Below are 17,480 nucleotides of genomic sequence, written 5' to 3'. Positions count from 1 at the left end.
ATTTAAGTTTCATTAAATATGTTCTGTAGTTAACCTTTTCTATTCTCTCTGCATTTGATATACTTCTCTTCATTCAAGGCCTAGTTCAGACATCATCGATTCTGTGAGGTCTTCCCCTAGTGAGATTTATATCCTCTGTGCTTTCTCCTTCCCCCATCAGGTAACAGACATTTGTCATTTATTTTATTCTGTCTGCAGCATGGCTCTGTTGACATGTCTTACTAGACTGCACATTCCCTAACATCAGGGCCATGCCTTAGTCAGTCACTGGCTTGGGACAGTAAATACATTGTTAGTAGAAATTTCACACCTGCTGATGATTTCTAGGTTTATGATATCAATGAAAATATTGCAAAGATTCTAGTGTTCTCATGACTTAATCTAGTATCTGAAAAGCAGCAAAAATCATGTCTTCTGTAACACACTGTTTGGGGAAATGTCAGCTGAACAAGTGTTTCAAATATGTAATCAAGGAGACTTTGGCCAAGAGCTTGCCAAGAAGAGATTCTCCATTTTCTTCAAGACTGTCGTCATGACAAAGTCATATGGAAAATGAAATGGCATTTGTTTAGTGATCTGTAAGTAAGATCTATGCTGGAGTCTGGAAGTGCCTTCTTCCACCTTGGTGATGTGGGTGGCTATTCCGTCTAGTCCTGGTGAGGCACTGTAGCCATGTCTGAAACCTGGACCCTTGTGTCACATAACACACAAAAAAAGAGTTAAATGCCCAAGGTTCAAAGAATGAGGGCAGCTGAGACAAGGCTACCTTCCTTCTCACTGATTCCAGGAGAGGTGGAGCAGCCTTCAGAAAACTCGGTGACGGTGAGAAACAGCTGAAGGAGCCCAGGCTTCACAGGGGTTGTTGTGTATAGTTGATACCCATTAACCCCATCATCGCTGTTAGCCTCGGGGCCGACACCCATCATCGCTCCGATACCTGTCATCGCTGTTGGCTTGGGGGCCGATATCCGTCATCGCTGTTGGCCTCGGGGCCGACACCCGTCATCGCTGTTGGCCTCGGGGCATCATTGCTGTTGGCCTCGGGGCTGACACCCGTCATCGCTGTTGGCCTCAGGGCCGATACCTGTCATCGCTGTTGGCCTGGGGGCCGATATCCGTCATCGCTGTTGGCCTCGGGGCCGATATCCGTCATCGCTGTTGGCCTCGGGGCCGATACCTGTCATCGCTGTTAGACTCGGGGTCGATACCCGTCATCGCTGTTAGCCTCGGGGCCGATACCCGTCATCACTGTTAGCCTCGGGGCTGATACCTGTCATCACTGTTAGCCTCGGGGCCGATACCCGTCATCACTGTCAGCCTCGGGGCCGATCCCGTCATCACTGTCAGCCTTGGGGCCAATACTGTCATCACTGTCAACCTTGGGGCCGATACCCATCATCGGTGTTGGGCTCGGGGCCGATACCCGTCATCGCTGTTGGGCTTGGGGCCGATACCCGTCATCGCTGTTGGGCTCGGGTCGATACCCGTCATCGCTGTTGGGCTTGGGTTGATACCCGTCATCCTGTTAGACTCAGGTTGATACCTGTCATCACTGATGGATTCGGGAGCTCTGATTGTAGGGGCTGCTGCTCCCAGGCGCATCTGAAAGCAATCGGAATCCCCTGTGGCTGTGTGTTCAAAATGCAGATTTCTGGGACTACCCTAAACCTACTGAATCTATCTCTGAGCATGGGACCCAGAAGTCTGAATTTCAAACCAACGCTCCAGGAAATTCTGATGCACACTAAAATATGAGAACCACCGTGGAAGGGGCTGGAAGTAGAGGGCTACACACAGAGAACAGCCAAGATTCCACATGACCTCTTTGTCACTGGGCCTTCATAAAACGTGGGAAAATACAAACGACAACAACAACTAGGTGAGAGTTACAAACACAGCCGAGAGGCAAGCAATATTTCTGATGTAATTATACTGATGTTATGTATCATGTAATTATATCCTGTTTTAAGCAGATCAGATGTGAAAATATGAACAAGTAAATTAACAGGTGATTAGTCATCTTCCCAAAGATTCTTTCAGCATCCATCACTTTGGTTCTGACTGCCAAACATTTAAACTAGAATTTGATTTACATACAACTTTGGAACACAAGCTATATCAAATGTTTACTCCCAAACTCTTTCCTTGTGGTTCTATGTACTGAAGAGTCTCAGAAGTATCTCTTTCTTGATGGAAGGGATCAGACTTCTTTTTTCCTCCCAAGCACAATGGAGCTGATTCTCACTATCTTCAAGAAAAGACCTGCCCTGACACTAGTAAAAAAACTGATGTATAGCTATATTTTAAAAAGAAAATCACTTTGAATATGCTTTGCATAAACAACTGACTGGTCATCTGAAATCATTTATATGTCCTAGCGGAATTTATAAAGAATCCAAAATGCTAGAGTTTAAGATAGAAATTAAAAACTGAGAAATCTTTCTTTCCTTTCATATACTCCTTTTAGAAAGACTAAAGTGTTTAGCGTTCTGCAAAATGGCATGGGAGTCAGACAGGCCTTGGGTGAAGTCCTGATTCCACTACTTACTAGCTGTTTAAATTAAATGGGGTTACTTAATTTCCCATGGCCTCAGTGTCCTCTCCTATAAATGGAAATAAAATAATCAACATTGGAGGGGTACTCAAATCCAAGCTAATGTTTTAACCTTGTTCTTATAAGGAGTTCTGAGAACACAGATAAGTTACTATCAAGAAATAAATAAATCGGATGCAAATTCCACCCCAACCATATTAATTTAAATCTACGTGAGATCAAATAGAAAACAGCTATTCACTTTTTTTGATTAAATCCTAATGGAAACAGAGATACTATAAAATGACAAATATGGACCCTACAGGTATCTAGAGTCACAAGAATAAAACAAGAGGTTTTGGTGGTCATTTCTGCAGAGCCTGTGAAAGTGTGACAGCAAAAGTGGCCAGGCACCCACTCTAATCTTGTAAGAGGCACAGTTATTTTTTTTGGAGGGCTACCAAGGAGTGCTCCCTCCCAGAGAAGTTTTGATACCTGTGGCTGTCCAGACAGACTATCAAGGCTGGCCTCTCAGGAGAGTGGCAGTTTGTGCTGCGTGTAGTGAACTAAGAACCCCCGACAAGGTCTTCACTTGACATGCATATGTAATTTCCACTGAATGCAAGAAGATTCAAGACTCCAGGACAGTTTAATAGTAATAAAACTTTCTCAACTCATCACTATGAAGTTGAATTAAAAATCCTACAATGGGGGCTCTAAAAATTGCTTCATTGCAACTGTATTTTCTGAAGATCATTCAGGGATTCAAAGATTCTATCATATTTAGACAACTCTAACCATGTTAATCTGCATGGTCTACTGAGTATATCACAGCAAGAACTAGATGTGGACCAATTCTAGCCTCAGCAGGTAAGGAAAACATACCTGGGTACTAACCTCCACTCTGGCTATAAAATCAATTCTGAATCAAATTCAAGATACTAAGCTTTATCCCCAGCACTAAAACCTAAGACGCTACTTAGTAGGATCATAAGTTGTTTCTTCTTAGTTACATTCATAATGCTCAGGTGAACGTTTCTAATTAAAAACTCTTTCATCAGCAATACCTTGAGTCATACTTATCAATACATTAAAAAAAAATTATCATTAAGTGTTAGTCACCATAATACAGATGAGATTATGTAAAAACTATGATCTCTACAAAAGAGGCTTATATTTTATTTTTAAGATACTGTCATGGGGACTATTAATTACCGGTACAAAAAGCTTTGTCAATAATCCCCAAAACAAACTTTTTTTCAGTCCATTTCTGTTCCTACTTATAAGCATTTTATAGATTTTCATTCATCTTTTTTCCCATTGTTGTTTTAACCAATCTAATAATCACTTTTGTTTGAAACAAAATTGAACTCCTACTGTTATTTTCATTTCTGAGATTTTGTAAAATTAACCAGTCTTCATATGTTCCTAGAAAATAGGACTTTTCAAATTAATACACTATTGGGACATTATCCCACAAGAGATCGAGTAAGAAAGACTGTATATTTAATATTTACAAAATCGTTTCCAAGGGGTGGTAGACAGTAATAATAGCAAGGATAGCCTTGGCACTATTATGCCTAAAGAAACCATTTTATCACTTCCTCATAGTACTCAGATTCAAAAGACTCAGGTTAGGGAATTTTTTTTTTTTTTTTTTTTTTTTTTTTTTTTTTTTTTGCTATTGGTAGAGATTTTTTTAAAAAAGAAAAGACGTTCAATTAATAGCTACTTCTGAAAATCACTTTGTATTGTAATATGTGAGTTAACCCACTTTTAACTAAGGAAAATATAGTAAAGAAAAAATGTATTAGGAAGTTAAGAGAGTTGCATTCAAATTTATATTCAATTTTGGTTTCTATGTTTTAGCTTTCATTGGCATTTTATTAACTGGTAGAAATTTACAACAATGTTTCAATGTCAGTCATTCCAGATTAGTTATTCAAGAAGATGTGAGGATGGATGTTTAGTACTAGACCCAGTATGTCAATAAATTAACATCAAAGTCAAGATGAAAAATAAAAACCTATGCCTCTTCACTCATCCCACGTGCATTTATGGAAATCCTGGTCTGTGGGAAGCTCTCAACAATGTGTGCAGGGTAGGGAAGACTTTCCTTCTACCTTCTGAGGGTTCAGTCGAGTCTATGAAATAAACCAATAGCGGGTAAGTTAACAGGAGAAAAGTACACAGGGGCACCGCAGGAAAGAAGAGTGAGATCTAGAAGCATACATACCCTCTTTATAGGGAGAGGGGAGGGAGGATGGAGCAGACAAATTAGGGGAGAGTAAATGGTTTTGGGGAATGATGAATGGGCCCTCAGAAGAACAGGTGACAGCCCGTGACAAAGTCTCTCTGGGTGTGGTGTCACCTCCAGTGTCCTCTCCTGTGATGAGAGTTAATTCCCCCTGGTTCATGACACTTCCAGGGAGGGAGTCCACAACTGAGTTCCCTTTGGAGGATCAGTCTTTGGGCAGATAAGGGAGTTCAGAGACAGCCCCTCCCTGCATCTGCTGTTCCCCAGGTGCCTACAATTTGAAATAATCTGCATACCAAAGCAGCATTTCTTAAGGAAGCATCTCCTGAGCTCTTTCAAGAGCAACAGGTAATAGAAATATATTTGAGACAAAGCGTGTCCTTAAGAAACTTACAAAAAATTATCAGAATAAGTCATGTAGAAATGTTGACTAGCCAGAATGAATGGAATGTTTTTATAAAAGAGTCCAATCTGACACCACATTCACATTTGAATAAAAATGGTAAGAATGTACGCCATAATCTTGGAGGAGTGAGATTAGGGTGGCCTTTTTGTTTTCTATACATTTTAAATCATTTCTATTTTAAAATAAATATTATTTTTGTAATCAGGAAAAAAATCAAAATCAAAATATATGTCCATGAATAAACACTGCAAATAAAAACACTGCAAATAAATAAATGTAAACTATTTGTTGATTTAGGTTGTTGGTGGCTTATGGGATTTCCATCTGTTTTAAAGTGACTGGGTTGTTATTACAGAATTTTAATAGATTTAATTCAATAACAAAAGTGTATGGAAATTTTAAGTTCTTCAACTGGAATAATCTACTTTATTATATATTGGGAGCAAAGACCTCATTGCCATTTTTATAGAGTAGAGCAGTGAAGGAAATGAAGGTGTGTCCTTTATTTGTAATATACTTTTTCTTTTTTTTTTGAGACCAAGTCTGGCTCTGTTGCCCAGGCTGGAGTGCAGTGGTACGATCTTGGCTTACTGAAACCTCTGCTTCCCAGGTTCAAGTGATTCTCCTGCCTCAGCTTCCCAAGTAGCTGGGACTACAGGTGTGCACCACCACGCCTGGCTAATTTTTTTGTATTCTTAGTAGAGACAGGGTTTCACCATGTTGGCCAGGCTGGTCTTGAACTCCTGACCTGCGGTGATCCACCCGCCTCAGCCTCCCAAAGTGCAGGGATTACAGGTGTGAGCCACCACGCCTGGCCTGTAATACGTTTTTTCAAACTCTTGCATGATGTCCAGTCTAGATGGAAAATGGCAGAAGAAACCCACATCGATCCACTTGTCACGATCTACTTCGTTACCATCTATTATTAGGATAACTCTTCTACTGTCATTAAAATGGACTATGGTCATTTATGGCTCCCTAATTTCCAAATGCTTTCATAATATTAATATGCTGCCCTGGGGGAAAAAAAGAAAATTAAAACAATTCCTGGCTGTATTTCAGAAAAGCATCAGTAGCCTTGACCTTCCTGTTTTGAGAAGGGTCCCTTCTTCACTTCAGGAAGTCCTACTTACATCACTGACCATTTTTCAAATTTTGTCACGTTGTTTATAGTGTCACTTCAGGCTGAATCATTCTTTTTCAGAAATGGCACAGTTTGTCGTATCTCTGTAGCTTTTCGTATTTAATACAACTCAACTGTCACTTTAAGTGAAAAAATTCTGATGGAGCACGAGAAATTCTCTGTTAATGAAGGCTTATGTCCTTCTGGCCACGAACAAAGGGTGCCTGGTACTTGCTAGTTCCATTTAAATACCGTATTATTTTATAAAGTTAATTGTGGATTTTCAAGCATCCTTCAAACACTATTGAATTCATTTACTCATTTTGCCAGATAATGGGGAACAGAAGGGGGCAGAGAAGGCCCCTCTGAGTCAGTCCCACTTCACAACTGAACAATGCAGGAACTGAGCTACGAAGCACAGCACCCCTATCGTTATTCCAGTTTTAAGCAAGGCCTGATTCAGAGTTTCATTTTCATGGAGTTGTGTTTAGATTTGAGACTTGGTTTATGTTCTCTTTGGTAAGAACTAAGTACTTCTATTTCCTAAAGTTATATTCATCCGATTGCTGAATATGGACGTTTTAAAGTTAAGAGAAGTAGGTTTAGGATGTGGCACTGCATATAAAGGCAGAGGCGCTCCCACGTGCCCCTTTTTCTTCCCACATGCGTGGTCACCATAGTGCAGTGGAATACAGACGCATGCTCAAAGGAGGTAAGAGGGAGAGACCCACGGTGGTCTCTGCATGGAGCTGGTATGACTCCATGGCACAAAACAAGAGGGAGAAGAGCAGGTCAAGCACATGTGGGGATGCACAGGGTTTGATGTCACAGTAAGGTCACTTAGATTTAAAATGTCTTTAGAAGCAACAACCTGGTAAACAACTCTAAACTTTGGGGAGAACCATTTTACTTTATCTTTTTTTTTTTTTTTTTTTAAAGCATCATAGCTTTATTCTCATAACTAAAAACGGAAGTTGAAGTCATATTTTGAGGAAGCTCTTAGTTAGAAATTACAAATTACCTGCATTTTAAAAGTCAAGAAAAAACTTATTTTTGGTTCTGCAGCAGATCAAACTGGCTCTTAATTATCTTAACAAATTAACATTACCTTGAATAATGAATTCTAGTGGTATTTGGGGTGGTGAATTACAGAGCTCAACCCCGAAAGCCATGTGAATGGCTAAATTGCCAATGGCAAATGAAATTGGCCACTAGTCAGTTTACTACAGTTTCAGCTGCATCGTTATGGAATGAAGGCAAAGCTCAACAAAGAACCCACAAAATGAAATGATGCAGACCAACCTTTTATTGCACCCACAATATTTTGGTCTAGTCCTTTCCGGTTGTCATTGAGTCCTCTTTTCCTCTTCCCATTGGGTAAGGAGTTAGCCAAAGTCTTGTCATCAAAAAACGCACACACCAGTTTTCTAAACAGAAGGCTTCCTGAGCGAGTGTAGTTTGACAATATAGAGTCCAGCTGAGATTTAGGCATAAACACATCAAAGCCTTCAGCAAGTTGTACTTCTGGCTACCAAAAGAACATAAATATTTCATTAAAAGCAAGATTTGAAGCATTTGACTTTGGGTACATGAGCAACAAAAAAACATCACTAGCTGCTGAAATGTACATCTCCTACAAATGAAAACACGCTTGGCTTTCTTTGTGTGCCAGTATCTGCTATTTATAAAACCAAGGACTAGTTATAACTTACAAAACAAGATGCTCTAATTGCAATCCTGAGCCTCGTCAAAAGCAATGGAAAGAAAATAGCCACGAGAAGGCTGGAAAACCACAAAATCCTATCATTCTAGAGCTAACAGGGAGTTGAGACTTCTGAATGAAACATCCTCATTTTATAAACAAAGGAACTATAAAGCCCAAAGAGATCATAAAAAAATGATTGAGAAATAATTCAAATGCGCTCAGTGCAGTACGGTTATAGATCACTTTCTCATGCACTAAATAATTTCTTTCACCTAAGGACACAAATACGAGGATACTCCAGAAGACCCCTGGTTCCTTCTACCATGCCAGTGGCTTTTAGCTGCGGAGCTATTTTTTTCCCCCAGTGAAAACTTTTGTAAACTAATACATAAAATAAGTAAAAATGATGAGCAGGTTTCCCGGGCCGTTTAAATCCACTCGCCATCCCTAATTTTGGGAGGAAAATGTGACACTATGTTCCAGACCACCCTTGGAAAACCAAGGTGCTAGCACACTGCTTCCCTGGCAGGGACTTCCTGACTGGGATAAGGAAGCAGAAGACATCCAAGGCGCCTTTCAACTTGGACGCTACTGCACACGCTTGGCGCTCAGAACGCCTTCTCCAACAGCATGCCATGAGGTTGACAACTCGCCTTTGAATCTTTCAACCCAGTTCATACCTTTTCCTTTGCAAAGCCTTCCAAATGAACTGATCTCCTAACTCCTTGCTGCCCATGGAGGTGGCTACAACTCTGTTCCTGCTGTTCATTTAGCAGACATATGATTCTATTTCTTACACTGTAGTAGAATTATTTATTAGTTTGCAGCCCTTCCTGATCCCAAAGCTCAGACTTTATAGCTCTAGGATCTGGCATACAGCAGGCACTCGGTAACTTCTTGTGGAATAGACTAAAGTTCATTAGTCATAACCTGCACTACTAAGTCATTTAGTTTATTGTTGGTTATGACCTGGTAGCTGTAAAATAATAACTTTAATATGAAGAAATGCAACTGGTGAACTGTTACTAGGAAAAAAGTCAGACGAAAACCTCACTGAATTAAGATGCTATCGAAGCTGATTCTTAGATCTCCTATTCGTCACTTTACAAAACTGGCCCTGCTTTACAGTTTCTAAATCACATCAGAAATGTGAGGATCCGGGATTAATTTCTCTCCTGGATAGTAAGAATGGTTATCTTTGGTTTTGTCCTATCGCTTTTCAACATGCCACCCCACCTATGGTTAAAGTAAACAGGGCGCAGAGCGTGGCTTAAATTCTTTGGATGACACAGGAAGGAGTTTGGGCCTGGTCCCTCCAAAACAGAACTCTTAACTGGAATATCCAGAAAGTCATCTCACGGCTCTGCTTCACTTTGCCATTCCATGTTTGGTCTCTGAATGTGTGGTGAATATCACTATACGAGCTATGCTGTCAGGCTTTCCCTCGACTTCTGCGTTTTGCTGCTTGCTGGTTCCAGGTCTCCAGAGGAGGTGGTCTGAGCTGGAGGCTACATCCCTAGTTCCCAGAACAGAGGTGGTACATAACAGGCACTCAATAAGTCTTTGTTGAATGATTCAGTGCAGACAATATTAGGATTGAGAGAATTTTACCATCATAATCTAAGATGAAGTTTTATTCATAACCAGAGTTTTATTTTGCATATCCTGTGCTGCATGTAGAATTTTTGTTCTAAGTGAACTCATCTTGGATTTTTGCTAAGTGCTCCTGTATCATTTGAAAGCCATTTAAAAAAAAAATCCAAGTTTATCTTACAGAAGCAGCTACTCACAGCTATTTGAGGGTCTAGGGTGGTTCAGATGCTCTTAATGGCAAGACAGGAAGGGGAAGGACAGTAGTTACTCATATAATCTCAGGTTGATTCTGATACCATTAAACAGGTACTTAAAACGCTGACCTCTGAGACATTCCCTTTGATTCATCCTGTGAACGTGGACCCCAGTTTGAGAAACACTGACCTGAATGAGCTACCAGGCGGCACTGGCCACTCCCTTCTTCACGCGCTCATACTATTTTCTAAGAACTCTGTTTACAGCACTTTTCATGCAGCATTTGCTTAGCTGGGAGTCTGCATTTTTCATTGGGATGAGGACTCTTGTATCTGGAGTGTCAAGCACCCAATGAGTGCCCAATAGATATTTGTCAGAATAAACAAAACAGTATGTAAGAATTCATTTAAAATGACTGGTGTTGATTCAGGTATCTTTTATCCCTGTATGAAGAAAGTGGGTTTGAAACTTTGCCATGATGTGCTCAGCACACCCGTGTCTTCTAATCGTTCATGTGGTACCTTCAGGAGTTGGGTGACCTGGATAACACCGACCCAGCTGTTTCAATACCTACTCACTGAGCCCCCTCCATGTGTAGGAATCTGAAGGTTCGCTCTGCAGGCGAGACATATGCACAAATACCTATCCTATAAAGTCGAACGTGGTAAAACATGAGAGAGAACAGAGCAAGCGCTGTCTGAGACAGCATCATGCAGGACTTGGCTGCTAGGGGTGCGGGAGGAAGGGGGCTTTTGGGGCTCAGGAGGGTAAAGGACAGTGTTTTAACAGGACCCTGAAGGTAGGATTCAGGAGATAGGTACAGCCGCTGTTTCTGGTATCTGCCACAACTCCTAACAACTAAGCATCTGGAGGTTTCTGCAGAGCTAAGAGACTTCCAATGCAGACGCTGTCACTGCTTCCCATTCCACTTTCTACTGCCAAATACTGTTATTTTGAACTGTTCTTTCCAGATCAAGGAACATGAACTCACCCCCTTGCAAGCACGTTACAAAGGAGGAAGTAGTCTGACTAGTGGAGGCGGTGGTGGCAGCGGCAGCCAGGGCACAGGTGACTGGGCTCTGTCCTTCCTGTTCTTCTCGGCTTGTCTCCTATTCAGATTTCTGAGCCAGGAGTGAACGAGCACCAAAGCTATCTACGTGTGCCAGGTGCCGCAAGGCAACAACGCCTTAAAAGAACAAAAGAGGGCAGCTTTGTTTTCTGAAACACGAAGAAAAGATGACGTTCACTAATGTCACATTTTCACTATGAAATCTTTTTATTTCCTCCATTTGATAAGTACAACCACAGTGGATTACTATCATATAATGATCCACATCTTTGTACATATATTTAAAAACAGGATAAAGCTCTTTCTTTAATTGTATCATTGAATCTCTTAGTTTACTGGCTCTGGTTTAAATGAGATCTCTCTGCTTACTGATAGCTATGACAGAAACCAACACTCTTCCAAATGAATATCGTTTTGAAAACTACACTTCTCTTGACAGAGTCACAATTTGATACTCAAGCCAAAATAGAAAGCGAGTATGTTAATTTACAGATTTAGTGATTACTGAAGTAACACGATTTTTAAATGATGACGTCTAAACGAACAGTTCAAAATAACAATCTGAAGTTGGGGCAGGATTTATGACACTTACAGTCCTCATTTTAGGAGCTGGGAGTCTGAATTCCCACTATAAATGTGGATTTTCATCTATGTCCTGCCTATTTTAGGTACCTTGGCCACTTAGGACAACAACGTATCAAATGCTGACTTTTCCTTCTTCATCTCGCACTGGGTGAAGTTCTGGAGGCAAACACTGCATACACAGTCATCATCACTCTTGAAAATGTCCCAGAGCCAGGCCTGCGGACTTTCACGAATTTGTTTTTTGCATTTCAGCTGTGGTCTCCCTTTGCTTAGACGTAGCTGGGGTTGAGATCTAGTTTGGCTGGATCTCCTAACTAGGTAAATGAAGATGCTCCTTCCCCAGCCCTCTGCCCCGTTACACTCCCAAGTCCCCATGAGCACATCACGGGACTCCCCTGTATAATCGAAAGAATACAAAGACAGACAGTTTTTAGGAGATCATGCTAGTTAACCACCGAGGGAATATTTCTAACACAGGCTACTTTATCTAAGGTATTAGTAAGGTATTAATAAGTAAATTACAGTAAGACACATAAAAAGCTCCATGTGGTCACTGGTTAAAAGAAGCGCACAAATAATCATACTGGGCATTAACCCCAGATGTTCAGTGGCAGATTAATAGGGTACAGATTCTGTGTATTACATAGGGTCACCTTTGCAGGCACGTGCACAGGGCTGTTTGGACGAGGTCATACGCTGGTGGGGATTTGGGGGGCTGGGCTGGCTGGTCAGTCTCAGGCCGGCTCAGGACCAAAAGCTGAAAGAAAACCGTAGACAAAGAGGCAGGATCCTGCTGAACAAGACTGATTTGGGACTGAAAAGCTTGTAACAGGATTCATAAGAGTGCTTAAAGGATGTGAATTTAGTCTATGTCCACACTACCGTATACAATGATCTTTTGTTCTTGTGTTTATTTTGCAGTATATTAGATGTATTTTGAGGAAAATGTGCTTCAGTTTAAGAAAAGAAATTTTACAACACAAACCTCCCCCATAATTGATTTAATTTTGCTCATAAATGTCATATGCTTCTGTCTGATAAAAACTACATGTTCCTGGGATGGTGGGGGGGAGGGATTGCATTGGGAGTTATACCTGATGTAAATGACGAGTTGATGGGTGCTGACGAGTTGATGGGTGCAGCACACCAACATGGCACAAGTATACATATGTAACAAACCTGCACGTTATGCACATGTACCCTAGAACTTAAACTATAATAATAATTAAAAAAAATTTTTTTTCCATCTCCACTTTATTAAAGCTGGAAAATTGGGATTCATGCTTTTGGCATATGATTTATATAAATACAAAAAAAATATGTAAAAAAAAAAAAACAAAAACCAAACAAACAAAAAACTACATGTTCCTGTAACTCAGGTCTGCCCCAGGTGGACATAGCAAGAATCATTGTTACCATTTATTTTCTATTTTTAAATTTTATTTTTATTTTTTAGAGACAGGATCTCAACCTGGTGCCCAAGGTGGGGTACAAGTGGGGGGATCACAGCTCACTGCAGCCTCCAACTCCTGGGTTGAAATGATTCTCTCACCTCAACCTCCTGAGTAGCTTGGGCTACAAGTGTGTGGCCAGTTAATTTAAATAAAATTTTTTTTTGTAGAGACAGAGTCTCACTACGTTGCCCAGGCTGGTCTTCAATTCCTGGCCTCCAGTGATCCTCCCTCCTCAGTCTCCCAAAGTGCTGAGATTACAGGCATGTGCTACCATGCCCAGCAAATTTTTAAAATGTATGTATTTATGTATTTTGTAGTGAGGGGGGTCTCGCTTTGCTGCCCAGGCTGGTCTCAAACTCTTGGCCTCAAGCAATGCTCCTGCCTTGGCCTCCCAAAGGGATTACAGGCAGGAGCCAACATGCGCAGCCTGTCATTTATTAAATGCTATGCTAAGAACACAGCCCACGAGGAGGGTAGCCACAAGAGCGTGTGGGACTGGTTGCTCACCAGCATGGCTGTTCCTGTTGAGCAGCTCAGAACAGAGGTGGCCTGGGGACGTAGCAGGCCTGAGCCGCAGTGTAGATGGGGCGGAAGCATGCGCATGTCCTACGTCAAGGCTCATAGTGGAAGGTGGCTGCCCTCTTTCCATTAAGCAAAAAATGCTCAGCCAAAAGTCCTATCCAAAAGTAGGCGTAATTTACACGATAGCCTATAGTGAATGTTGAATAGGATAAAAATGACAAGAAGTCATCCAACAGCCAATTCTTTATAGACATTTTTAGTTGACAATATTTTGGTAGAACTAAGCATTTAATTTTAGAAGAGAATACAATTTGGTCCCTTGAAATTTTCTCCATGTACTTGCATAATGAGACATTCCGGTCTTTTAGAGATGCTTTTAGCTTTTTCCTTCTTCGGGTAATAAATTAATGACTGTGAAGACTAGGGCTTGATTTATGCTAAAGATATTTGAGCCAAATGTACAATATGTAAGAGTCTAACCACTGCAATTTAGCTTCTTCTCTCCTAAGGCCCTGAAATGGCTCCTCCAAGAGGTCCACTCTGAGAGGCTATCCAGGTTCCCAGGTGACCTGACTGCCTGCGCCACAGCTGACGTCCTACACTATTATAATTACTGTTTGTGAATTTTTCTTCATGTGCCCCTTCAAGGGCAGGGACTGTTTCACATACTTCAGTATTGCCTGGAAAACAGCGATATAATTAACATTTATTTGGTACTTACTATATTCCAGGCCCTAGGCTAACACATATCACACAGATTTTTTCAAATTTGATTTTCACCCTATGAAATGGCTACTATTATTATCCCCAATTTGCAGATGCAAAAACTACGGCTCAGAGAATTAAAGTAACTTGTTTAAGATTATCCAGCTAATACATGGTGAAGTGAAGATCTGAACTCCTGCAGCCTGCGCTGGAACTTACACTCCAGGCATACACGGCCTCAATTTCAATGTGTCAATAAGTAAATTTAAAAAATCACTTGCTTGGTTTTACTTTACTTGATCCCAGTGGATCACTTTATCTACTGGGCCAAGAAGGTGTTAAGAAAACAGATTTCAAGGCCAGGCACGGTGGCTTACGCTTGTAATCCTAGCACTTTGGGAGGGTGAGGTGGATGGATCACTTGAGGCCAGGAGTTCGAGACCAGCCTGGCCAACCTGGCGAAACCCTGTCTCTACTTAAAACACAAAAATCATCTGGGCATGGTGGCATGCACCCGTAGTCCCAGCTACTGGGGAGGCTGAGGCAGGAGAATTGCCTGAACCCAGGAGGTGGAAGTTGCAGTGAGCCGAGATCACGCCACTGCACTCCAGCCTGGATGACAGAGCAAGACTCTGTCTCCATAAAAAAAAGAAAGAAAGCAGATTTCCAATACAGATATTCTGATGAGTATCCACAATTTATCTTCTGAAAACTTTTAAACTGGCATAATCTGGGATTATTGGAGACTATTTATTTATAGTAACTACAACAAATAGAAAACATTTCCTATTATTACAAGTTATTTTAAAATATTGTTAAAAACTAGTCTGATTGTTTCACCAAAGCTGAAAAACAAGAAACGAAAAGCAACAACAACAAAACAAACTTAGGCCATGTATATCTGCTCTGAAAAACACAAATCAATATATGCAATCTTGAAAAACAGTGACCATAAGAAATTAACAACTGTCTTCTTTCAATATTGGTAGAGTATTAGGTTGTGAACTCATGAAGAAAGAATTAAATACTGTATTTTCTTTCTTTCTTTTTTTTTTTTTGAGATGGAGTCTCGCTCTGTTGTCAGGCTGGAGTGCAGTGGCGTGATCTCGGCTCACTGCAATCTTCAACTCCCGGGTTCATGCGATTCTCCTGCCTCAGCCTCCCCAGTAGCTGGGATTACAGGCACGCACCACTGTGCCCAGCTAATTTTTAAATTTTTAGTAGAGACAGGGTTTCACCGTGTTGGCCAGTATGGTCTCAATCTCCTGACCTCCTGATCCGCTCGCCTTGGCCTCCCAAAGTGCTGGGATTACAGGCATGAGCCACCAAGCCTGGCCTAAATACTGTATTTAAATCTGAAATTTAGTTTTGGGTTTCTGCTTCTGCTTCTGTGTAATTGAGGTTCGAATTTTATTTAATGTGCTGCTTTTAAAAGGGTCAAATAATCCTGCCCAAAAGAGAAGTATTTCAGGCTATTCCCTTTCTAAGAACACTATTTGTTCACATGTATTTGTTCACTGATAGACAAAGTTTTATTTTAAAATATTTATTCCCATAAAGATACTGAGGTAAGAATGCTAAGGTTAAAAAAAGAACTAATATTTATTGAGTGCTTAAAACGAGCCAGGCCTTGTTCTAAGTGCTCCACGGGGATGACTTCATCTAATTCCTCCCATGGGCCAATTTCAGGAGGGAAGCACTTGCTATCCCCATTCTACAGAGAGAAATGGAGTGGGGAGGGGTCAGGTTCGCTTGCTCAGGGTCACACAGCTGAGAGTCGAACCCAGGCAGTCTGACCTCAGAGCCTGCTCCCTGACCCGTGAAGTTCTCCCCAAGAAACTTCCAAGTAAACAGAATCAACAGCCACAGCTGAAGCTTGCAGTTCTTTCATATGATAATCATCCCCTCAACAGTGACTTAGTCTTCGTCACGCACGGGCATCGGGCTAGAATGGGCACCCACAAGTCCTCTGCACAGCGGACAAGGGCAGATGACAGACCTGGGTTGGGGGACACACTCCACTTTTCTTGGCTGTGTGAACTTGTGCAAGCTGCCCATAGAAAGCGGATAAGAAGAACACCTCAAAGATGGCGCATGATGAATACTATTACTATTACTATTATTATTAATCATAGTTTCTGCTCTTGAGAAGCTGGGGTGGAAGGATGTATTGACATGTCAATAATTACCAAACAATATAGGAAGTTCTATCCAGGAGGATCGTTCAGATCACAGTAGAGGCCTGAAGGGGAGTGGGTGGGTACAGAGAGGAGGAACAGGAAAAAACAAGTAAACTGCAGTGAAATTGAGGAGGGGGCTCTCCTTAAAGCTAAGTCCTAGACATAATGTTTCCTAAGTTTATTTTGTATACTGTGCTTAATGCAAATGCAGATGCTTCCTCCTTCGCAGATTAAACAAATAACATTTATTGAGTACCTTTTATGTGCCAGGCATTGCTACAGGATTTTCCCCTATACTATATCTCATTTGATGCTCACAACACTCTGCCGTTTTGACATTTCGGTTGGTTCTGATTAGAACTTAGTGTTTTTCTGCATCTGAGTAGGGACTATTGTTATCAGTTTGAAGACAGTGGCTGACCTGCCATGATTGACAGCCCCTTGTGGGCCCTTATATATGTGTTTGTGCCATGGGTATACACATTGGCATTTGGGTGACACTACGAGTCACAATGCAAAAAGGGAACTCTATACACTGCACGTTCTTTATCTTTACAAAAGCGATAAAGCATGGGTTTCCAGTGTCACTTTTCGGCGTTTCTAGTGCTAATCTTTCTCCTGTGCTCGAGGTGTCTAGTGAACGTGTTGAGGATATGAAATTCACTTTTCCTTCCCATCCAGAGCTGAAAGCCTGCGCTGCTCTTGCTCTCCGTATCTCAGTTGAAGTCCCAGCTGCAGCTGTAACCCAGCAAGTTTCCCAGATGGGAATCCAGGGCTCACTTCCCACTCAGTCCCCGCGTCCCTCCTGAACTGCTCTCCCTGCTCCTCCTCTCCAGGCTCACTGTTCCTGTCCAGCCCTCCTGATCTCCTGCCTGGCGGGCTGCATGCATCTTCCTCCCGCTCTCTCTCTCTCTGTCTCTCTGTCAGCCGCATGCTGTTCTAGCTATAGTTCTAAGATACAGGCACAATTCTTCCTTTACTGGAGACTTGCAATGGCTCCCTCCTGCCCACAGATAAAGGCTGAAGGCCTCACCTGGACTTTTCCTCTCTCCCCCCACCCTACTTTTACCAATGCCAGGCAGACAGCTGCTCCAGCAACACTGGGCCACCTGCCCAATCCTGATTTTGTTCTTTTGTTTTTGTTTTTTTTGAG

The 17,480-nt window shown here is 41.5% G+C and overlaps 1 protein-coding gene and 1 long non-coding RNA gene across 17 annotated transcripts in view; one reads left to right on the top strand and one right to left on the bottom strand.

Moving 5' to 3' along the window:
- LOC105490626 (BEN domain containing 7) overlaps positions 1-17,480 on the bottom strand; it is an 85,599-nt gene that overhangs the window by 29,571 nt on the left and 38,548 nt on the right. For 15 of the 16 annotated variants that reach the window (XR_011608251.1, XM_024795692.2, XM_011756443.3 and 12 more), the window contains exon 6: positions 7,622-7,847. Coding sequence is in view for 15 of the 16 variants with exons in the window: in XM_024795692.2 (XP_024651460.1) it covers positions 7,622-7,847 (226 nt within the window). In the remaining variant the exon portion in view is untranslated. The remainder of the gene's footprint in view (positions 1-7,621; positions 7,848-17,480) is intronic. The other variant, XM_071070474.1, reaches the window with a different exon arrangement.
- The window catches only part of LOC139356414 (uncharacterized), a 71,680-nt gene that overhangs the window by 31,730 nt on the left and 22,470 nt on the right, over positions 1-17,480 (top strand). The window lies entirely within an intron of this gene.

Source organism: Macaca nemestrina, chromosome 9, assembly GCF_043159975.1.
Source record: "Macaca nemestrina isolate mMacNem1 chromosome 9, mMacNem.hap1, whole genome shotgun sequence".
Lineage (NCBI taxonomy): Eukaryota > Metazoa > Chordata > Mammalia > Primates > Cercopithecidae > Macaca > Macaca nemestrina.
Note: the sequence above shows the minus strand (reverse complement) of the source record. Positions and strands in the feature narration are given on the sequence as shown.